This window comes from Phasianus colchicus, chromosome 2, assembly GCF_987193195.1.
Source record: "Phasianus colchicus chromosome 2, bPhaCol1.hap1.1, whole genome shotgun sequence".
NCBI lineage: Eukaryota > Metazoa > Chordata > Aves > Galliformes > Phasianidae > Phasianus > Phasianus colchicus.
In genome coordinates this window covers 39957052-39981081 of record NC_143437.1, presented here as the reverse complement: position 1 = coordinate 39981081, position 24030 = coordinate 39957052, and the positions used below count along the sequence as shown (strand labels likewise).

Here is a 24030-nt window from a genome sequence, read left to right as displayed (position 1 = left end):
CCGGCTGCCGGCCCGCAGGCAACCCCGGCCGCTGCGCCCGCGGCACACAGGGGAGGCGGCAGCGGCGGCGCCCCCGCCCAGTGCGGCTGGGCGCACTGACAGCGCTCCCGGCCCCGCCGGCCGGCTCCCGCCTCTCGCCGCCTCCGCCTGCGATGCTCAGTAAGTGGCGGCCGCGGCCCGCGCCGCGCCGGGGGGGGGAGCGAGCGAGCGAGGGAGCGGGCGGGAGCGGAGCGGAACGGCGCCGCCCGGCGGCGGGAGCGGGCGTGGGCGGGCCGCCTCGTGGCGGAGGCCCCGCAGGCCCCGGGGAGGCCGCGGGGTGGCCCTCGGGCGCGGACGGGGCTGCGGCGGGAGGGCGCTGGGAGCCGGCGCGAGAGGAGGGGCGGGCGCCGGGGGTGAGTGTGCGGGCTGGGGGTCGTGCCGTGGGGGCGGGGGGGAGCGAAAGCAGCTCTGTGGGGCTGGCGGTGCGAGCCCGCGGCAGGGAGGGAGCCGGACCTGCGCCCCGCGCGGGGGGTCGGGGCGCGCTTCGCATCGCGCCTGTCTGCTTTCTGCCCGCAGCACCCGGCCCACGGCCACCTGGGGCCGCGGTTTTCCTAACCCAAGTCGGCCGTTATCTTGTTTCTTTTGAAACTTTTGTAAATCTTGGACGAGTTGAATAGTTCAGAGCTTGCGGGGAGGTGTTTTAGGATCCTTGGTGCCTCATCCCGGGGCAGGACGGAGGGCAGAGCCCCATGCAGCAGCGCTGCCAGCAGCAGTCCTCCAGCTTCCCTCCATCCGTGCTGTGATACTAAAGGGCCACGGAATCTGCCTAAACCTGCACCTGGGTGGCAGGAAGCGAATTCTCCCGACCCAGTGCTCAACGCACGGCCAACTTCCAGCTCTTCTAAGAAAGAGGAACCTACGATGCATTATGTGGGCTTCTGTGCTCTGGTTCCTCAAAGAGCAGCAGCTCAATGTCCCTTTTGTGTGCTCTCACTGGTGACTGTGCAAAAGAGGCTGTGCTGTAGCTGTGTAGGCTCCTGAGCTGATCGTTCTCCTCTTTCCTTGTGTATTTTGCTTATCAGTCAAAATAATTAATGGTGCTAATATTTATCGTTCTCGGGGTGTTTGGGTGGAGCAAGGCAGCTGAGACTAATGAAGGAGTGCTCCAGGCTTCCTGCAGGCACAGAAGCAACACAAGGTTGCTGTGTGCACACCCTGAAGGTCCTCTTCAGCTCTGAGAGCTGGGCATGGACATGATGCGGAGGTCCAGGGGACAGATGTGTCCTTTTTGCCCTTCAGTTCTGCATCATTGACCTGTTGTGTGCTCGACTTGAGCATATTCATGGCATTTGGGCAGCCCTTTCTTATGTTTGCTTTATGATAAACCCTGTTTTTTAGGGCTTGGTGAAGAATATTTGTAGCAGTATTGTTTTTCTTTTCTTGCACTGTCGATCCACTTTTCACCACGAAGCTTTCCCTGCTTCTTGTGGCATTGCTTTTTCTGGTGCTAAGGATGAGGGGTGATGGCAAAGTAAGAGGCCTGAGCCTGGTGCCCAAAGGGGTTTCCTGGGGAAGACTTCTGTCCTGCTGCACTGTCACCTGAAAGTAAGAAAGACTCAGTCTTTCTTGAACTGAGGAGCCTCACCAGGCAGAGCAGAGGGGAAGGATCATCTTCCTTGACCTGCTGACCACGTTCTTTATAATGCAACCCAGGATCCCATTGGCCTTCTTGGCCACAAGGGCTCACTGCTGGCTCATGGCCAACCTGCTGTCCACCAGGACACCCAGGTCCTTCCCTGCAGAGCAGCTCAGCCCTTAAATATACTGATGAATGTGACTATTCCTCCTGAGGTTCAAGACTCTGCACTTGCCCTTGTTTAACCTCATCAGGTTCTTCCCTTCCCTTATCTCCAGCCTGTCCAAGTCTGACTGAACGGCAGTACAGCGTTCTGGTGCGTCAACCACTCCTCCCAGCTTCATATCATCAGCGGACGTGCTGAGGATGCATTTGTAACAGCATAAATCAAGATGATTTATTTAATCGAAGGTTAAAAGGAAATTTGTTTTTGGTGTGGGACAAGTTTTGGTTAATTTTGATAGATCTATCTGAGAATGCTCTCAAAACGTAGAGGTGTCAGTGTCCCCTTCCCCATCATCAGCGGTTTCTTCATCTCTGAGAGCAAGTGGAAATCCCTTTAAAGTTTTCCCCCTAGCATTAGGGCTTGCAGTTCCACCTATGTGTTTGAAGTGACTTATGCTAAAACCTTGTATCTCTGTCTACTTGGGGCTTCTCAGATAGCTCATTGCTCTGACAGCTGGGGTAAGCACAGACGTGTGTGGTACTGGAGAAGGCTAGGCTATGGCCTGCTTCTTGAGCTGGCATTTTGTTAGGAACACAGTTCTTGGAAGAGGGAAGAAAGGTCGTCCGTGCCTGATTCTCTGCAAAGCTGCGTTTCATCACATTTAGCTGCTCAAACCAGGAGTGTGTGCACATGCAAAATGTATGCTGGCCTTCAGTGGTGGGGCTGCAAGATGTAGAGCTATTCTGAGGCAGCCAGTACCTGTTGCTTTGCTAGAATGAAATTGTTGCTTGGTTCTGTTTTATATAAGGCCTTTTAGATTATCTAAATTTCCTGTAGAATCCATGGCTGTTGCCTAAAGGTTGATGGCAGTTGGTGACTACTCAGATAGAAGAGAGCTGTTCCATTCCCCTTCTTGAGGCTTTTGTTAAAAGCCAGAGGCTGAAAGTGAGCATCAGTCTCCTTTTAGGTTCGAGGTGCAACCAGGTGGTGCTTGTGAGGATGGCTTTCAAAATTTACTTAGCAGAAACTTTTGAGGATCTTTTTTTAATGTATGTGGTAAGTCTACATGGATGGGAGCAGGTGTAAAAGGCTTTGGCTTTTTCTTTTTTGTTTATTTTTTTCTGGAAACATATCTGACTGAGGCAACAGAACACTGGCCCTGACCTGTAAATTCAGGCTATAAGCTGTTGCTTCTTTGATTCCCTAAATAAGTGAAATAGGTAGACTCTTTAAAGCATGACTATTCTGAAATTTCCACCTTTTTATATTAATTTCTTATTCCCCTGGCTCTTCTGGTGTCATTTTGTTGGTTGTTTAAGCAGAAGAATCAGCACACAACTGTAGTTACTGTTAGTGTAAAAAGCATGGAGAAGAAACCTTTCCTTTTTATGAATTATTTTAACAAAATCAAATACTTTGACTGATCACTGCCATTTCAGTGTGGAATCCTCAATGGTATTTTTGATTTCCAAGCAAAATCGGTAGAATTAAGCAGCAAAATATCTTCAGGGAGTTGATTCAAAGCATGTAGTTACACCTTGGTACTGAGAGAGATGCCCACAAGCTTTATTTTGTGCTTCAGTAATAGTTGTTTAACTTCAGCAATGAAAATGCCATTTGTTCCCTATGTAGTACAGCTGTAGTACAGCTACAGCAGATATCTCCACAGTAACAGCCCATCATCTCTTTCTTTTCTTTCCAGGTCATGAAACGCGTACGCACAGAACAGATTCAGATGGCAGTGTCCTGCTACCTCAAGCGCCGTCAGTATGTGGACTCAGAAGGTCCCCTAAAACAAGGGCTGAGGCTGTGTCAGACTGCTGAAGAGATGGCAGCTAATCTCACAGGTAATCCTGCTATTTTCCATGAGTGCTTCTTGCCAGCAAGCATGATTGTGTGTCTTGGTAAAGCTAAATGAATTCACCTGTATGTATGGAAAGCTTTCCTTTGGAAGGAAATTTGCCATTATGAACCTGGAGTGAGTTAGGTGATTTCAAAGAATGAAAATACAGTTAGAAGCATAAAAAATTGAGATGCGTGGGCTGTGGAACATTGGGTTTGGATAGTGGTAAATATGTACACTATATCCTAGAAAACATAAGCGTGGTGAGTAGTGGAACTTTGATACCAAAATTAGAAGAGCCTACAGGAGAGATTAAGTAGAAGTAGGAAAATCTATTGTGCCTTTGTGCTCCAGGAGGGCTATGTCATGTAAAATGCAAGTGATACAGGCTGTTTTTTTCTCTCTGGGTTTGTCATATTTCAAATTGTGAAAGCTCCTATGTGTCACTTGAGGGGGGAGAAAAAAGAAAAAGAAACCCTTCAGTTGATGAGGCAGGGTGCAGAGAAATAAACTGTCTCCTTTTTCTTAAAGACGTTTGGATTCTATTATGCTATTTGCTGTTCCAAATTGTTTCTGTGACCAGGCAGACTAATAATTGTAGTTTTTCTTTTCTTTTATGTTATCTTTTTTTATGTTAAAATAAACTGTGGTGGTATTTGTGTGGGTACAAATGTCGAAAGGATGCAAGTGATATGGAGGTTGTAAACACTATTTACATTTAAAAGTAATGAAAAATACAAGGTTGAACTTGGGGTGAAAGCATAATTGGAAAAGTGGGTTTTTTTTAGTTGATCTGCTTATGATCTAACAGTATCCCCAGCTGAGAGTGGCAAAGACATGATTTACTTAGCTTAATTTGAGAAAACATTGGTTGCTGTATAACTCTGTGCTTGTACCTGGGTAAAGATGGATGCCAAAATGGCTCTTTCCACCTTTCAACTGTTTTGCTGTATTTACAGTCCTAAGATGAGGGATGTATGGGTAAATGTGTAGGCTGACTCTTGCAGGAGCCTGAAGGAAATTGAGTAATGCTTTGTTATTAGAATGGACTTGCACCTTCTCAGTATTTTTCATTTCCTTGCTGTTTTTAAAGTTGGCAGACACTTACTGCAACTCTCTGAAGTAATACTGGAAGGATGGGGAAGAAATGAAACCAAAGTGAAATGCAAATTGGTTTTGGTTTTGATGAGAGGTTTTAGGGAAAAGAAGAGTAGAAAGGTTGGTTGAAATGGGATTAGAACTTGGAACTAATTGATACCAGGAGCGTACAGAGTATCTGAAGGACAAGTAGAGCTGAACTGGACTGCAAGTCCTTGCTTTCCCACATTGCATCATGTGAAAAGACCTAAGTAAAGCATGATTGTTTGTGATTGATTTTTGCCTCTTTAATAATCTTTCACCAAATATTATTGTTAAGTTTCTTATTAGCTTGTATCTTCTTGCCATTGCAAGGGTTTTTGGCTAATGATTCAGAACTTAGTCATCAATTTTCATTAGAACTGAAAATAGTCTGCTATCGTGTATTCTACTGCTTACTATTTCTCCATGTCAAACATGCTGGTAGTAAGCTATCAGTGAACGTGCTGCAGTTCTGCAAATGACTCTGTTGAAAGAGAAGATCCTAGCATGTATTTATCCTGACAAAACAGGCTGAAAATACTTCTGCTACAGTCATTCTAGTTTTGTAAGCTGAATAAAAGCTGGCCAGGTTCTGAAGCTAGCTTTATTTCAGAGAAAGCAATAAAATATTTTTTTCTGGAGATGATTTTGTTTTGTCCTTAACAAAACTCACCTTACTTTTTCCGTTCAGCTCTCTCCATTGTTTGCATTCTAAATTAGCTGGTCTCTAGAAATGGCAGAGTTGCCTACTATTGTCTTCAATTCTGATTTCTCCTTTCAGAGTGAAGTGTCCACTAGTTTTTGTTTTAAATAGTTTTGTTTCTCTGTTTTGTCTTGATGTTTCTTTTTGTCATCCTCCAGAGCCTCCTCAGCCCTTCTCCACGCTTGCTATAATTATACAGTTATGGTTTTTGCACTAAAATTCAGCTCGGAGCTTCCTTTTGACTGTTTCATATTTCTTAATAAACTAGAAGAGTGTTTGAGGGATAGAAAAAGAAACTTAAGAACAGGTTTCTCCAGTATTGTCCATAGTATCCTATCAATACTTAAGACTCAGAATTAATGTAAAATTCTACTTAATCACACTTGCATCGAAGGAGAAGCAGTTGCTATGAAACAGTATTACAGTATCCCTGCATTTGTTCCCCCTTAGCAGAAACAGGAGACCAGAAGGGTGCTGTTGGGATTCCTGAAACAGGAACGGGTTCCTTGGAATTTGCTGGCGGGTTGCTTAACTGGCTGCAATTACAGGAAGTGAAGGCAGGGAGCAGATGTTTCCAATAGCTGCACTTATGGCCACTAGGGAAAGTGGAGAAGAAACTAGTGTAGATCTCTTGATGTGTAAGGGGAATGTGGCAAGTGTTTTTCTTCCACCAGGAGAAAAAACACCTGAATATTTACTTTTTTGTTTTGGGAGCTGTTGAGCTCTTGATCCCTTTAGCAGTGTTAACTGGGCAAGAGTTTTGGAAAGGAAAAAGATTAGAACTTGCTGTCACTGGCTGCTAGGTTAGGGCTTGTTTGCTGTGTGCTTGGTAGGATCAAACTCTAGCATCTTAACTGAGTAAAGTGCAGAGGCTGATGGCCATCCAGTCAGTCTGCTCTAGGATAGGCAGCTGAAGATCAATTTTTGCTTTCTAAAGCATGAAGGGCATCTTAATTTTGGAATTATGTTACTTACAGAAAGAAAGTTAAGTAGGTGACATGTAGGGAGTGCTTCATAAAGCTGAGGACAGACACTGTGCTTTGTGGCACAAGCTGGATGGAAAGTCATGCCCCTTCCTGCTGAAAAAAGGCTACTGAAGCTCTGCAGAGAGTTGACTCTTATGCAGTGCCAGAGACTTGCATACAAAAGAGAGACCCTTGTATTTTCTGTTTTTCTGGTGTCCTTTGCTTTTTCCACGAGTGGCCCAAGTGACTCTGAAAACTGTTGCTAATTGTTTCTGAATTGTTACATGACTTTATTTCCTTATGATTAATATTGATTATATTAAATTATAAGCCCAAGTGGCAGGTATTTTTTAATTTAGGCTTTAATACCAATAAGTAGCATTATATAAATGTTTGGTTTTGTTTTTTAATGTTGTTTTCTTTATAAACTGATGCTCTGAGTTCTGATGCAAAACTCTAAGCCTGGAATTCTTATCAACATGGAGCCTGTGAAGCAGCCAGGCTGTGGAAAGTACAGTGTATGTGTATCTTTTAACAGCTTGTATTTGTTTGTTTTGAAACTGACTTGCTAGAAGATAGACTATTGGTACTGGAGTCGTTAGTTGTGTTTCCCATGGGGAGAAGACAAGCACTGCCCAGCTCTCTGTTGCTTAAGATGAATTCAGCTTTCCCTGGAGAGTCAGTAAATGCATCTTCTGTATTTCTCTAAGAGCCAGGGATACAGAGTGAAGGGAAGAATAGTGATGGGCTGTGTGCATGCCATGAGTTGATCTCTTTCTAATTAGACGCATTGAGATGAGCTGGAGGCTGGCCTCTCTCTTGAGCACGTGAAAATTTGATGATGTTGTTTATAGACTTCCAAGGCTATCTGTGCCTCTGCGTGAGCCAAATGCTTGAACAAAAAAAGTGATCGATCAAGAATAGGAAGGAAAAGAGACAGGATGAAAGGGGCTGGGAGGCAGGAAGGCCGAAAGAAGTTGAAGAAGTTGAAAGGGAGAATAATGAAAATAAGTATTATGGAGGAGAAAACAGTTATGAATGTTTATTTAAAAAAAAAAAAAAAAAAAGAGGAAAACAAAGCTCTTTGATTTGTCCTGCTCTTGCAAGAACAGAAGAATTAAATACATCAGTAAAAATTTAGGAATGCAGATTTTGTTATTAGTGTTTCTAATTCCCAGTATTTTTATTTGCCTGGGTTATATAGGTGAATGTCTATAAACCTGCACAAAGCCTCCTGGCAGATTCTAGGGCATTAGCAGAAGAGCAAGGGTTTTGTGCCAGAGAAATAAGTAATTTCCTTTCTAGATGGAACAGAACCACATTTACAAGAGCTGATGCTGATTCCAAAATCAGTTTAATACCCTCTGAGATGACCTTGATGCTCTGAGGTAGGGTTACTGCAGACCTTGTGTCTTGATGGGCGGTGGCTGTAGCTGAAGGAGAGACTTTGTTTTGCAGGAAGTTAGAAATTGCTTTCCTCCTTCTGAGTGCAAAGTTGTAAAACCATCCAATGTCTTTTAAAACTCTAAAGGGATCTGTGACAACATTACACTGTTTCTTGTGAACTCAACATATCTGAAAGCTTAAAAATGTGCTTGGGGTGGGGAAGAGCAAGCAGATGAGTTGCTAAGCTTTTTTTTAAATTAAAAAAATCAGTTCAGTTTTCCATTTGTGATCTGTCTGAGTTGTGTAACTCTTTAGATTAAATTTAATAAATGCCTTGTTTTGGTGCTTAAGACAGTGCCCTCCCTGGACAGTGTGAAGTATAAGATGTCATCCTGATGGCTGCATTACCTTGGATTTTATGAGAAGTTTTATTTCCAAGCACACATGCAAAACTCCTTTAATCCTAATTTTATTTATTTTATTTCACAGTCCAATCTGAATCTGGTTGTGCCAACGTCGTGTCTGCAGCTCCCTGCCTGCCGGAGCCACAGCAATATGAAGTACAATTTGGACGATTACGCAATTTTCTCACAGGTAAATGTGAGGAAGCAAGGAAAAGGAAGCTAGCTGGATCTGTGCCATTTCAACAAATAAATGACAGCATAACAAAATTCAAAATCATGACATACAGTGTGGTTAATTAATACAGAAATGGGAGAGGCGTGGTGTGGACTAGAGAAAGTCTTAGGACTTCAAATCATGTTTCTGTCTGCATCTTTTGATTCCAAGCTACAAGATTTTAGTTACTGCAACTAAATATATATATATATTTGCCTGATTGCTGAGTACTTTGTCTATCTGTTAGCTGTCTGTTGAACTTGTCTTGTTAATATAGATTTGGCCTCTATATCTGTGTAAATGTCCTGAAAAGCATTGTATATATACAAGACAAAAAGGAAGATGGCAATGCTTTGTATGAATGGCAGATAACTTAGTAGATGACTGCACTAATTTCTGTCCCCTAGCCTAGGTATTTCGAATTTTGTTCATAATTGATTTCTTTATACAATTGCTAAGGCTACTAAGAGATAATTTATATCCTTAGATTTACCTGTACAGACTTAGAAACTGCAAACATGTGATGGGAAAAATATTTTTATACTATAGTGGGGTGCATAGGGCATCCATTATTCCAGGTATTCCTGCAATGGTTCATATTTCTCCTAGAGTCCCAAAGGTGGAGAGATTTAAAAGGAAAAAAAAAAAAAAAACAACAACAACAAAAAACAGATAGGATCTTTTATAATAGTGCCTTGAAAATGAAAGTTGCCATTCTTCCCACCTTGTGACATATCTACATTTCTCCAGTGAGCCTTGATCCCAGTGTGCAGTGTTGGTTGATATTACTTATAGTGGTTGAAGGGGAAGTTAGAAAAGGAGCATTTGGGCCTCCAGGAAGTCACTGCTGTGCCTGGTGTGGGATTATGATACCCAGTGGCAGTGCTCTGCTCCTCATGGCTCCCTTCAGCTGGTGGGAGGGGCGCAGCTCCAAGAAGCTGGTGAAAGAGGGGTGGAGCTGCTGCACAGATCAGTCTCTGCAAGGTACAGCATAGCCTAATCGGGAGCTGTTTACACAGTGCAGTAGGAATTACTGCTGGGATTTGCCTTGTCAGGGTGAGAGACAGAAAGCATGCACATGAGCTGGCACAGAAATGAAACAAGCCCAGCATATTGCAGTACATTCTGAAAACTGTAGCTTGGGATAATTCAGTTCCACCCAAAGCATCATGTACAAGTTTTATTGAAGCCTAGGGGGAAATAAAAAAGCCATCTAAGTTCAGGCCAACATGAACTACATAAATATTTTTGACTGAAATGTATTAAATCCTATTTTAAATGCAACAAGTAAATTTTAGAGTTCATTACAATGAATAATGTATTTTCTGAAATACAGAGTGAAAAAATCTGACTGTCATGTAGCTCGAGGTAGTATTTTAATAACTGACCACACCTAAAAGGAGTTTTGAAATCTGCCCTTTTTTTTCTGACAATATACTTCATCAACTTGAAATCTCTACTTAAATCTTCAGTAGATGGTATGTATCCTCATTAAGTGGCTGAAAAGATCCACTTAAATGCACCGAGCCTATTCTTGAGGCTTTTTGCAGTAATTGTCCTTGCTCTGCTTTATTCCGATTAGAAAGTGGATTGAGAAAGTGCTCAAAGTTTCTTGCTCTTTTCTCTATAGATTCAGATTCTCAGCACAGCCATGAAGTGATGCCTCTTCTGTATCCCCTCTTTGTCTACCTCCATCTGAACATGGTCCAGAATGGCCTAAAAAGCACAGTGGACAGTTTTTACAGCCGCTTCCATGGCATGTTCTTGCAGAATGCCAGCCAGAAGGATATCATTGAGCAGTTACAGACTACCATGACTATTCAAGATATCCTGTCCAACTTGAAGCTCCGGGCTTTTCTGGACAACAAGTACGTCATCCGCCTTCAAGAGGACAGCTACAACTACCTTCTTCGCTACCTCCAAAGTGACAACAACAACGCCCTGTGCAAAGTCCTGACCTTGCACATCCACCTGGATGTGCAGCCCTCCAAGAGGACCGACTACCAGCTCTACGCCAGTGGGAGCTCCTCGCGTAATGAGAGCAACGGGCTGGAGCCCAGTGAGGTGCCAGCTTCCATCTTGCAGAATGAGGCAGCGTTGGAATTACTGCAGGACAGCATTAAACGTGTCAAGGATGGGCCCCCTTCCTTAACAACCATCTGCTTCTATGCCTTCTATAACACAGAGCAATTGCTGAACACGGCAGAGATTTCACCAAATAGCAAGCTGCTTGCTGCTGGGTTTGATAATTCATGCGTTAAGCTGTGGAGCCTGCGTTCCAAGAAGTTAAAATCTGAGCCCCATCTTGTTGATGTGTCCCGCATCCGCCTGGCTTGTGACATCCTGGATGAGGAGGTCTGAATACGTTGTTTTTGGTTTTTTTTTTCTTTCTTCTCAGTACCCTTTCTATTGAGGAGTATTTGGGCTTCGTATTGAATATCTAATAGTGCTGCAGGAAATTGTGAGTCTCTTTGTCGCCTGTCTGCCTTGACTCACCCCCCCTTACAGCCTCCTCTCACTCCTATTCTTTCCTGCCTTGCTTGTAAAATGCTGCACTGAGGTGTAATGACAATGTGCTCAGGTCACAGTTCATTAGTCCTAGGTGCAGATCTCCCTCTTTTTACTGTCCTTGAAGAGATCACAGTACAGAGGCAGCCCAGTACAGACAGGTCACTGGAGAAGGCTCTTTGCTGTGTAGCACGGAGCCTCCTTCTGTGGGTGGGAAGATGAAACAAGGAAATATGGAAAGTAAAAACACATTGTAGTGAAAACTAGAAGTGGTTCAAAACAAGCATCAGAAGGGTGGTGAAAAGGAGGCAGAAATGGGAAGAAGAAGATAAAGTAAGGAAAGAACCAGAGAAGGTTGATCTGAGGCTTCAGATGTAAAAAGTATGTTTAAGTGAAAAACTGTATGTAAAGAGTCACCCTAGCAAGAGGTGAGGAGTTATGGAAAAATTATACAGCGTGTCTGCATTAAGGAATCAGTAGTGTAGAAGCTTCAGATAATTCTCACTTGTGCTGGAGTGCTAAAGATGAGGACTGGGATATCTATGCCTTTGCATGCCAGGCTAGATAACATCTTCCAGTTTTCTTTCTTTTTCTTTTAACTTCTAGTCACACCCTCCCTCCTCTCTCACCACAACTGCCCGTGTAGCATCTTATATCTGGTTAGAGATCAGTTTGTAACTCTTCCTTTGTTTAATCACTCTTGTCTTGCAGGGAGGGGGAAGCATTCAATTGTTCTTCTGTTGTGCATTTAGCAGAAACATCCTTTTTTCTTTTCCCCCGCTGTTTTATTTTCTACTCATAGAAAACTACGTGGTGGCAAGGTTCTGTTTATTTTTGAAGAGCGCGTAGTTTGGTGTATGATGTGGTATATGAGTTGAGATTGCTTTGTTAGTTAGCTTGAGAACTAGAGGCAGATGTCCAGGTTAGACAGCACAGCAATGTGTTCACCACTTCTCTGGTTAAACCCTTCTGCTGAGTGAACAGGTCACACTAACCCAGGGTGGAGCTATGGATTTGTTGTCATGATAAGCTGCAGAAGTTCCTAGGACATTTGGCTATGGATTGCCTTTCAGGGAAAAATAAATGAAAATAACCTGTGACAAAGAAAATTTATCTGGTAAATTAGCAGGTCACCTTCTTTGACTCCAGACTTTAGAAAGTGGGATATTGCCAAGCTGTCAGGAGTATATGTTAGCTTTTTGTTGGCATGTATTTGCATATTTTATATATATTATAAAATAGCCACAGAAGCTTAATTACAAACAAATGTGATTGTTTGTTTTAAGATCTTGTGTATCCTGCAGTATTTATGCACAAGTCTGAAAAACTGGTCAAAGACCAGCACAAATCAAAGTCATCATTGCCCTGAATAATTTCATCACTGACAAAATAAATAGTGACCTGACCAGGAGTTCAGAGTTGAGGGCAAACATCAGCCTCAGCAGATCATTGGTTTCACATCTTTGAATGCAAATGAAAGCCTAAGGACTGCAAAGGAAACAAATTCCTGTATCAGAGAGCAGCAAGTGCATGCCCACAGAGGTACTCACGGGATCAAAGGTAGAAACAGACCAATATCTACACATGGATATTGCCTTACTGAGGTGCCACACGTGTGCCACTGAGGTGGAAGGCACAGATATCAAGCCAACTTGAATGAGACTATTCTTGCTGGGCTGCAGTCATCAGCAGTGCAGCTCAGTTTGAGTGGAAGCTCTGTTTCAGACCATCGTGGCAGTCTGATCAGCAGCAGTTCACAGCAATAAATCTGATGGGAACTTTGGCAACAAAAAAGTATGAAGTGCGTTGACATTACTGCATCGAGTTCTGTAAAATAACTTGTGAGGACGTGACACTTCACTGTTTTTTGTAGGGTTTCTTTATTTTGTTCTGTTTGACTTCTGTATAGTGTAATTGGATTGGGATGCAGTGCTGTATTTAAGTAGTGCTCAAAATAATCAGCCTTCAGCTTGGTTTCTGATCTGCTGCAAGCACATTAGTCATGCAGTTTAAGAAGTTATAGAGGTCTGGGACTGCGATAGCTTCAGTGGATCTCTTTCAGAATGGCACTGAAGTGACACTGCTGGGTTTATTAACTCCTTTTGCGTGTCTGTATGTGTGAAGTTGTGATTTGGCAAAAGAGATCAGTAGCTTTTCCTAGTCTCTTAAAGCCTTTATGTCAGTAAATTCAGTTTTCTATTAGCTGTATTTTTAGTGAATTTTGCTCAGTGTGATGCCCTAATACACTTTGCCAGTATTGGCTTGGTTCTTGGAAACAGGAGAGGCTTACCGTTTAGGCATGAATTCCATTTTATTTATAGTGTCATTTCACAGATGCCACTCCATAGTCTCTCTTGCTTAGAGACCAGTACAAAATGCAATTTTGCAGCAGTGCGAATGGCCTTATTGTTTGCCATGCTCATCACTGGTGCTCCATCAATCATCAACAGAAAATTACGCTCTTTATTCCAAATAGCCATAAGAGTGACAAGCCTTTAAATTCTGTGAAGGCTAAGATTTGACCCTGTTTGGTTCTACTTTTAAGAGAGTGAGTGGCAGCAGTCCTTGAGATGGCAGTGAGCAGGAATGGTACTGACACCTTGGTGGGTGGCAGACAGAGGAGGCGATGCAGGAAGAAGCAGTAAAAATGTCCTGCAAGGAGAGCCTTGGTATCTACCTCCTTGTGTCCCTGCTAGGAGATACCTACTGTAGGCAGAAAAGAGATCTTCCATCCTGACAGGATGAGAGAGAAGAATGATATTCAGAGAAACTTGATACTGCTTAGAGTAAAAGAAAGTCCCTTTGGGGTGACGAAGGATGGCTTTTTGTTCTGTTTGGGTTTTTTTTGGCATTCCCTTGATGCTTATGCTGCACAGAAGGCTAGGTAAGGTTTGCTGCTCACAAGGTTAAATGCAGTGAAACATTTGCATTTTCTGAATTCAGATGACTATCCTGTCAAAGTCATTTGTTGATTTAAGCAATAACTGAAGTGTTGGGTAGTCTGTCTACAGGTGTCTCATTTGGAAGGTGTGCTATATAATAAAACATGCCAACGCATTAACAAACTGAAAAGAACAAAAAGTAGTTTTGGGGTGTTTTGTACTAGCTCAGGATGATTTCCTACTCGCTACTGATGAGTAGTTTTTTTTTGTTTTTTTTAATGTTCACTTCAGTAGCGTTGGTTTTCCAGTTCTGTCCCATTACTATAAATATTTTCTGATAGTTATTCTTTTGAAAACGGAGAGTGCAAAAAATAAAAGGTAGCTTTTACTGAATCTGTAGGGTATTGTTTACCTTAGATGTAAATAACTTGTAAATTTAGCGTGCTCTGGCTAGCAGGCTAACTTACAGGAAGGAAAAGGAAGAATGTAGTGACTCGAAGCATTATAGGTATACCATTTTCAGTGAACTATAACAGAAATGTGCAGTTGTTTCACTGAGTATCAAACAGAAGAGAAAGATAGTATTTGCTACCTGTGCCCATACGGAAGTGTGGTTTTTGAATTCTTAGGCAGGCATTTTCAAATCAGCTGCTGCTTTAGTATAAGAGAAGAAGAGCATGTGCTTGTAATAGCAAAAGTATATGTTCTTGCAGGTAGCTCTGTATGAATTTGAAAGCATAGAATTATATACCTGGACTTGCAGAATTTACCAAAACTGTAATACAGTATAGGGAACTTGAACAGACTTCTATTGGAAATTTGTTAGGGATCTTTTGGTCATAGTTAAATAGGATAAAACACTGTAGGTATCAGCATTCTAGGCCGTTACCGTATTAAAAGAGATGCTGTGGATTCCAGCAAGCAGTGCTCTATCTGAAGCAGAAAAAGCAATTTGAATAAGAATGGGGCTTTGCGTGCTAGAGCCTGTAATTTCTTCGTGCCTCACCTTCCATGAGAGATGGGGTTGGCTCACAGCCACATCATAAAACTCCCATGGGTGCTGACTACTCTGAAGAGAATTAGCATTATTAAACATTGCTTGCCACCTACCACTGAGCACAAAACTGGGATGGAGGAAGACAGCAAGCTAGCAGAGTTACAGTGTGCTCACTTTTGTGAGTGGGCTTTTAAGCTATTGGATGAGAAGGGCTTTGAGGGATGGAGGTAAATGCTGCCAAACTGTGGTTCCTGAGGTCCTGCAGCCCTAAGAGGTGATTGTGTGAGCTGAGAGCCACTTTCTGTGTGCTGGCTTCTGCTGGTCATTGACAGCCCTGGGGAGCTGAGTTTCCTCTCAGGGCAGGAAGTGCTTGTTCTGCAGGAAACAGACCGGTGTGCAGTGATAAAAGTTCATGAGGCTGCTCACAAACAAAAGGGCATCGTGTTGAGTTGCATATGCAGACTTGTCCGTAGGCAGGCGTTACTGATTCACTAGTGCTTGAAAGCATCTGCAAGACCATCCCAAGGAAGGATGGTCTCAAGCAGATGCGTCCCAAGCCGTGGTTCTCTTCTTGTGCTCTCACTGAGGTGAGACTGCGATTTGCTGGGCAAGGGCACTGTTTTGAGTTGAGATTTGTTGCAGCTTGTGCAGTCTGTAGTCTTTGATTATTGAGGTGCTGCTTGAGCAGACTCCTATAGACCGCCTCTGTTGAGAAGGAGTAAAATGCTCAAATTCCTTTAGCACAGCTCACTGAAGTTTTTAAAATGTAAAAGCCTTTAATTGTTGATGATCTGCTGTGGTGCTTGATTTGGAGAACTGCAGAATGAAAAGGTTTCCATTGCAATCCTTTTTGTGATTACTTATCTTCTCCTACCCCAAAATAGATTATTCGGCCTCAATAAGATGCGTGCATTTGCTGTTCATGAAAGGTGGGGGTGTAAAAGCATCCTGATGGTGCTGGCACAGAGAAATATATACTATGACCTTACTGGATCTCTGTTAAGGTGTGGGGCTGAGAAGGAATGTCCAGCACACAACTTGTCACATTGGCCTCGTCCTTCTGCCTCCTGCCTTTTGTTTAAGACATCTGGGCTTCTTTTTCTCTACTGCGAGTTTTACTTCCAAGAATGACCACACCAAAAAGAAAGATGCCAAGATCTGTTTTAACATCTTAGCCAAAACTTTAGTAGAGAGTGGATAGGGAATTAGCAGATGTTTTTAACAAGTGTTTTAAAGCAACAGACATTTGGAAAGCTTTCCTAAAATGCTGCTTTTTTCTTCATTTTTCGTATGGTTCTGGGTTCACGCCTTCTAGAGCAGGCGTGAGGGTACGCTAAATGAGGGTGAAACCTCTTATATAAGTCTCATCTCAGCAACTCTTTTAGCACTGATACCAAATGCACTAGCAGCATTTGTGTCCTAGAGCTGCACAAAATGTGCCACGTCTGAAATAAATTCTTCTGTGTTAATGCCAGCTTATTTTTCTGTATGTGCTGAACAGATAAACATGCTTTTCTTTGTTTGTTTGTTTTTTTTCCTCTTCCTGACCAGGAGGAAGAAGATGACAGCGCAGGCACGGAAATGAAAATCCTGAGGGGACACTGCGGGCCTGTGTATAGCACCAGGTTCCTTTCAGACAGCTCAGGACTTTTGTCTTGTTCTGAGGACATGTCCATCAGATACTGGGACCTCGGAAGTTTCACAAACACTGTGTTGTACCAAGGACATGCCTACCCCGTCTGGGATTTGGACATCAGTCCCTGCAGCCTGTACTTTGCCAGCGCCTCCCATGATCGCACCGCAAGACTCTGGTCGTTTGATCGGACGTACCCTCTGCGAATATATGCAGGCCACTTATTGGATGTAGACTGTGTCAAGTTCCACCCCAATTCCAACTACTTAGCGACAGGCTCCACAGACAAGACTGTGCGCTTATGGAGCACTCAGCAAGGCAACTCAGTGCGCCTGTTCACTGGGCATCGTGGCCCCGTGCTGGCACTTGCATTTTCTCCCAATGGTAAGTACTTGGCCTCGGCGGGTGAAGACCAGCGGCTAAAGCTGTGGGACTTGGCTTCAGGAACTCTCTACAAAGAACTGAGGGGGCACACGGACAACATAACCAGCCTTACTTTTAGCCCTGACAGTAGTTTAATTGCTTCAGCCTCGATGGACAATTCTGTCCGGGTCTGGGACATCCGTAACACGTACTGCAATGCCCCTGCCGATGGGTCTTCCAGTGAACTGGTTGGTGTATATACTGGACAAATGAATAATGTACTGAGCGTACAGTTTATGGCCTGTAATCTTCTTCTAGTGACTGGAATTGCACAAGAAAATCAGGAACATTAATTTTTTTCTTTTCCTTAGGGAAGTGGGTGGGGGTGTTGAATGCCAGAGTCCATTACAAGCTGAGATTACTGACTGTGAAACACTTTTCTTCCTCTGTCCCCTTGAAAGGCACATTCAGAGCGATGCAAATGCTTTAAAATTTCATGCCCACAAAAAGGCCTGTGCTGTTAAATGGAGTAAAGAAAAAGGAAGAGTGATGAAAATGCATGTATGTTCTATTCCTGTATTTGTAGGAGAGGAAAAGGGGAAACCAAAAGTGTGATCCAGACAAGTGAAACTGCCAGCCAGATAAGCTGCTGACCTGCACTTAAATGTCCTGCGTTGATTGATGGGCACATCTTATCTACTGCTAACTGAGGCTTGAGCGTGTGGAGAACTACTGGCCCAGTGTGTTTTGTTTTCTTTTCTTGGTACTGCAGAGTACCAGCATTTTAAGACCCTTATATTAAAAGAACATTATGTATTTTCTACACTCATTGCGGTCCCAAATATTACAGCTCCTTATTGCACTTCTGCAATATTTTGGACTAGCTAAGCAGAAAATACCTTCTTTCTTTTTAATAAGAGGATGGAAGTGTGACCTTAGTAGAGGCACGTCTCTGCATTGTTGTTTGAGTTTGATTCCTGGTACTAGCTGTGATATTTGTATTTATGTTCCATGAATGAGGGATCTTTCTGAATCTGGTTGCACTGTGTTTTGAGGATGGGAGAACAGTGAGGGGTAGGGGCGGTGGCTTTAAGGGTAATACATGACTTGCTTTGGCTGGAGGAAGGCACGATGGAACTGAAGAGGCTAAGTTTGGACTCCTAATTGAAGCAAGACATGTCAGTCTACCACTGCACCTCACAGAAATATTTCCGTAAAAGGAAGTTGGCAATCTAGGAAGAAGGGGACGGGGAGAGACATACACACAAAGTGACATGGGAAAAAATAGTATTACTAAATTATTGTGCATACGCAGAGGCAGCTTTGCCAGTGTTGGATTTTTCTCCAAATGTTGCAATATCAGTTTCATGAACACTTTGTGAAATAAATCATCAGCATTTAAAACAAGGATCTGCAGAAAAAGCACGTTCTAATTTGTCACTTAGAGAGATTAAATATTTCTGCTTTCTGGAAAGAGTTATTTTGTATTTTGTTTTCTATTAAAAGCATTTAGTTTAAAAAAAAAAAAATGGTTTGGTCCCTTTCTGGGAAAATTGCTCTAACTTGCATGGGAAGGAGATGGCAGGAACATGTTTTTACAATGCTTGAGCCAGGGTCTGCTTGGCACTCGGGGTTTGAATATGGTGTCTTGGTGGCTTGGAGTTCACTGTATTGATATCTTCCTGTTTGCTTTCCACAGAGGTGACCCAATAGGTCATGGCATAGCATACTGATTTTGTAGGCCAGCTGAAGTGAGAGCGAAGGAGTGAGGTACTGCTTAAGGTGGACACCATGCACTGGAAGGTCTCATTGTATAGGACTGCATTTTTGGTTCTTGGCTTAATGTTCTGAAATTCCTCTTTAGAGCAGAGGCACATTCCTAATGTCTTCCAGACAGATTGTCAGAATTAAATGATAATTCCCTTTTGGCTCCCCTCAGGCTTTTTTGGACCTGTGTGAGAGAATTCTTTCAAGAACGTCAGAACAGAGTAGAGTTGAGATGACAGGACAGCTTGCAACTGCCTTCTTTTTTTCTCCATACCTACTTAGATTGGTAAATGACCATAACCTTTTATCAGAAATATGTTTGACCTATCTGAGATGAGTAATTGTGTGCTGCAGCTCTGCTCTAAGAGGACCAGAAACAACTGTGTATACCACAAGTTGAATGGCATTGCTAATCTTGTAGTTGTGAATCAAGTAAGAAGTAACTCAAAGATTCCAGTCCAGGATCAGGCATTTTGAAAATACAGCATGGGAGATGGGTAAATTGCTCGTGTGCTGTGCAATACAAGTCTTTTAGAAGGGTTTCTTTCACATTTTCTGAGCTGCTCACCAGAGGAAATGCATTCTATTCTTGAACCTGCAGTAATCTTAGTGGTGGTTTTGAGTGTTTTACTAGATTCTGTAGATTCCAGTCCAAACATTTCATTATTAAATGTGTCTTAGGGAAGTGTCAAAGTGCTTGCTGCAATGTTTGCATGCATACCTAGAAAGCATGAGGCTCATCAGTCTTTACTGGAATTCATTTGCTATTTGTTGCCATGTATCCTGAGTTGAGTTTTAAAGCAGTTGGACTTGGGTCCTGAAGTAGGCTGAATAGCAACCAAAAAAAAAAAAAGCAGGTGAGTGGGCAGTGATCAAAACAAAGCTTCATTTTAACATCTTTTCTAATGGAATTGGGCTTTTGATTAGTTGGGTTATTCTAAGTATTTTCCCTACAAAAGAGATATGTAGGTAAAGAGGTTTAGGAAGATAATCATTGTATGTGCAAGTAGGCAAAAGAAGAAAAAGTGTCTTTTGAGGTGTTAAAATGATGCCACTAATGAGATGCTTCAAAACTGTCAACTTTGGGGTATTGTGTGGATGGGTTTTGTTTTGGTGCTCACAAAATGCAAATCTTTGAAGGTAGAAAGCCAGGAAAAAATCTAGACTGTAAGAAATGTCTGCAACTGATTGACAGTATGAATTTCAGGACAGAACTGGGAGGAAAGTATGAGTGGGAGGAGGAAATACTGTTAAGTCTGGCAGAATTTGGATAGTAATTTGTTAGCTGTGTATTTCAAGTAAGTGCATTTGCAGAGACCTCTTCCTTATTCTGTTTTAAATATATGATAGAACACATTAAGACATTTAAGCTAGCACAGTTAAGTGCTCAAATGCTAAATAGCGGGGACTGCTGCTGCTTGTGAGCCTGTGTAACAGTTTTGTGCCACTCCATTTGTGGCCTGGATGGTGCATGAGGCACTGTGCAGTATCAGATGGTGGCTCAATTTATTTCCCTGTTGGTTTTTTTTTTTTTTTTACATCTGTTGATTGATGTTTTCATTCTATTCACTAGCCCGTTGAAGTAATAAAGGCTATCGACAGTGGTGTCAGGTAGTCCAGGCCACAATAAATATAGACAAAGCTGAGGTACAAGTCCATGCTTAGTCACTGTTGAGGAAGGAAAAGGGTATTTGCTCTAGTAAACAAAGTGCTGTGCCCATTCACGGCTCTGTTAGAGCCCATTTTTAACAGTTGCATCTCCTGATGAGCATGCTGGCACACTGTTCAGAAGTTTTAGCCTCCTTAACGGAGAAATTCATTGCATTTCTCCCCATTCAGCTTCCTTTGTTAAAAAGTTGTCTGACAAACGCCTTTTGAGTCTTAAGAACATTTTGCCAAAATGATATTTCTATTAAAAGATCCTCTGGATTTGCCAAGAAAAATGAGAGAGGACTTTGAGCAATTCTGCTAACCTTGTTTTAACTGCTTCTGACTTAGTCCTCCAGGCTCTGTATGTTCTTCAGCTAAATCTTGAAATGGCTTTCCTTGTGAGTGGTGTCGAGTTGTTCGCAGTGAGCCAGCCTCTAAAACTGCACTATTACAGGACACCGATGTGACAGTTAAATTAACTGCTTGAATGTCCCTAGCCAGAGACTATCCCATCATGCTGCACGTTAGCTATGATTTATATTATTTTTTTTTTAAGTACTGGGTAGGAGCCAAGACTGACTGAAATAACAGTGCGCACCAAGCTGCATTTATGCTGAGAGTTAGACAAGGAAGACTTTCGTTTTCAGCAGCCCTGCTTTCTTGTCTGGTTTAGATCTTCACGGTTCAGTTTGAAGTAAAATTGTCTTATCTTTGTGTAGGTTTGTAATCTTCTGTGAAGTCATGAGCCTCCATTTATAAGAAGTCTGGTGACAAAACTCCTTTTAGCATGTACAGCTGGGACATCAACTAAGAACAGGGCTTTATGATGCTTGGTGCTATATAAGCATATTGGTTACACCAGTTCCCAAGAGCAGAACTCAGCGGGGTGAATGTGATAGTTCACATTGTCAGTGTGCTTCAGGATTAAATTGGAGGGAAAACAACAAGAAGAAAACAAGAATGGGCTAATTCACACTATCTTTCAATTAGTTAATAGGCAATACTCTTCCTCACTTTTTCACAGTATTGTGATGTTTTTGGAATTGCTATCAAAGTTTGGCATGTATGAAGGGGGAGACCCAGGCTCTCTTTTCTCTGTGCCCTTTACCTGCTGTAGATCTCAAATTTTATGGGAAGCTGGTCTCTGAGAAACTGCTTTGTGGAGGAGAGCCCAGCATGCTGACCAACCTCAGCTGGCTTCAACAAGGCCATGGGCAGTGCTTTTCTGATGGAAGGGAGAAACCCTGAATTCCTCTATCCGTGTCAAAGGAGAGGAGAATATACAAGTGTCACTACAGCTTTCAAGAATGGGAAGGAAGGTGAAAGCCATGTGAGTAGCAGAGAACAAAACTTGCACAATTACGGTGTTCATTCCGGTTTCTTTACCATTGCTTCTTGTCCCCACCTAGCAGTAGTGCTTCTGTGCCCACTGCACATCATGCAGTGCCAACTCCAGCAGCTTTGGTGTGTAGCAGGGCTTGCTTGCTGAAGTAATCAAGTCTAGTTCTTTCTTATACATTTGATTAAAGCAATATGTTTTCTTCCAGTGGCTTTAAATTGTTTAACACAGATGGACTGTAACATGCCTGGTTTACATCTGAGAGAAATCTTTGATTTGTGGCATTCTTTGAGATATTTGGGAATATCCTGAGCCCTCCAAACTTAATTTGGAAAGCTTCACTTCAGACTCTTCCTTCTTTCTCACTTAAGCAAGTTGCCTAGACAGAGCCATAGTGCTTGCTATTTCTGCTCAATGGCACAGCACTGCTCTCACTGAGGCATCCAGAGGTTGGGGTCAACATGTGTCCCAGGAAATTCCTGTAAGTGATGGGTAGAGAAGTAGATAAAAGGCAGCTGATCTTTTAAGCTTCTGAGGAAGCAGAGAGCAAAGGTTGTTCTTCCTCCTGTTGCACCACCTCCACTGTGTGCAGAGGGTGGATTGTTCACCCAAACATTCACCATATCCATAATCACAGAATCACAGCCTCTGATATCCGCCTTGGGCCAGCCCTAGACCTGGCTTTGGAACAGTCAGTGTTGCTCTGTAGTTAATGGAGAGGGAGCCAAGGTACAAGTAAGTGCAGAAACTGGAACTGGAGTCACGCTGTAAGAAACTCAGTCAAAAACTGAGTTCATATGGAGAGTGGCCATTTGTCCAGCATCCAGGAAAGCACAGCAGAAGCCACACGGTGATAATTTGTTCTTTAGAACTTACACAAATCCTTCCTGAGCTGCACATAGTTCAGAAATAGAAATCAGCCATCCTCAAAATATTAGCTTGGACATCTTGAGATCTGGAGTTGTGAGGACACACAACTTTGTGGTACTTAGTTTAAACTTAACATCACAACTTCAGTTCCTTGCTGGCATTGAACCAAGGCACATATACACAGCTTTTGCTCAGTGTTTTTTTTTTTTTTTTTATTGGTGAGTAGCTTAGCTGGAGATTTATGTTCTCGACTGCTGTTGCTTTTGCCACTCTTGCTGAAGGCAATAGCAGAGCAAATCTGTTTGTGGTAAACTGGAAAAGAATAGCCAGGATTTTAGGCTCTCTTTCCCTCTGGCAGTTCTACTCTGCTAGCAAAAATACTCTGTGACTGCTTAGGATGACTGGGTAACCATCTGTGAGCTTGGGGTTTGTTGTGTTTGGTTTTTTGTTTTTGGGGTTTTTTTGGTGGTTTTTTTTGTTTGTTTGTTTTTGAACACTGTTTCTAGAACTGAAGCCTAAAAAAGACTCAAACATAGATGCAGTATAGCTTTAAACATCCTGTCGCCTTAGCCCATCAGATCTCCTTGCTGTGGGTGGCAGTGGGTGTTTTTTTTTCAGTTTGGGTTTGGGGCCCACTTAATCATAACTGTTAATTACTTCTCCAAAGTCTCTTGAGAAAGCATCCCGAGTGCTTTAACAGCCTTCGTGCTGCAGCTAGCACATAAAGGAAGAGAATCCACATACTTGAAGCACTGCTTCTATCTGTATGGATTTTTGTAGTGAGAGTAAGCACATGGTGCTTACCTGCAACAATATACTAAGAGATCACCTCCTGCTCACCACTGCCCCCTATTTCTCTATCCTAGAGCCCCATGGGGGGGGGGGGGGGTGAGAAAAGCCTTGGCCCCATATTTCCTCTCTGGCTTGCAGTCCCTTGGGCTGGTGGCCACGGCCTGCCACACACTTTGCTGGTCAGGTGGCTGTGGTGGGTTCCATCATGCTAACAAGAGCATGTTACACAGTGCCTTTCCCCCCTGCTATAAGATGATGTACGTTGTTTCAATTTTTGCTCAGGAAGCTGAATTTTTGCCTCAAGACAAGGGTGTCAGCGTGTGCCTTCTCATCACCTAAAGCAACAAGGGGGAAGAATTAGAAAGGCCTGGTTCCCCTCCAAACTGGTGTTGAGGGGGCTTAGGTCGATATTTCCCGCCCAAGGAGGCAGCGGGGCTTTGTACAACACCAGAATCACAGAATTGCTCAGGTTGTTAAAGACTTTAAAGATCATCACTACACAGACCCGAGGGCTGGCAGCACAGGACTGGAGAGCAGAGCAGAACCGCGGCCCGCCTCGGAGAGGTCGGCCGCAGCCCCGCCCCGCCCCGTCCCGCTCTCCTCTCCTCGGGATCGATTAGTCGCGCCTTTCTGTCGAAGGCAACGCGACGAGACCGCGAGCGCCAGAAACGTCCCACGGACGCCTGTTGAAAAAAAGCGGCGTGAAAAGCCGCCTCGCGCGCCGCGCAGGCTCCGTGCCGGGCCCGGACGGGGGCTCTCCCGGGCTCCATCTGCCCGGGGCGGTGCGTGCTGATCGGCGGTACCACGCGGTGCG

General features: G+C 43.2%; 1 protein-coding gene across 2 annotated transcripts; it reads left to right on the top strand.

The window, feature by feature from the left end:
- Positions 1-3: 3 nt before the first annotated feature.
- On the top strand, positions 4-18320 carry TAF5L (TATA-box binding protein associated factor 5 like). Of its 2 annotated transcripts, none has more exons than XM_031613757.2 (5): positions 4-159; positions 3484-3628; positions 8287-8391; positions 10046-10770; positions 16354-18320. In XM_031613757.2, exons 2-5 carry the CDS (start codon positions 3487-3489, stop codon positions 17149-17151), a joined length of 1770 nt encoding a protein of 589 aa, XP_031469617.1. In that variant the 5' UTR covers positions 4-159; positions 3484-3486; the 3' UTR covers positions 17152-18320. The 2 variants fall into 2 exon arrangements, with proteins under 2 accessions (XP_031469617.1, XP_089991573.1); XM_090135447.1 differs by lacking the exon at positions 4-159 and adding an exon at positions 344-392.
- The last annotated feature ends 5710 nt before the right edge of the window (positions 18321-24030 follow it).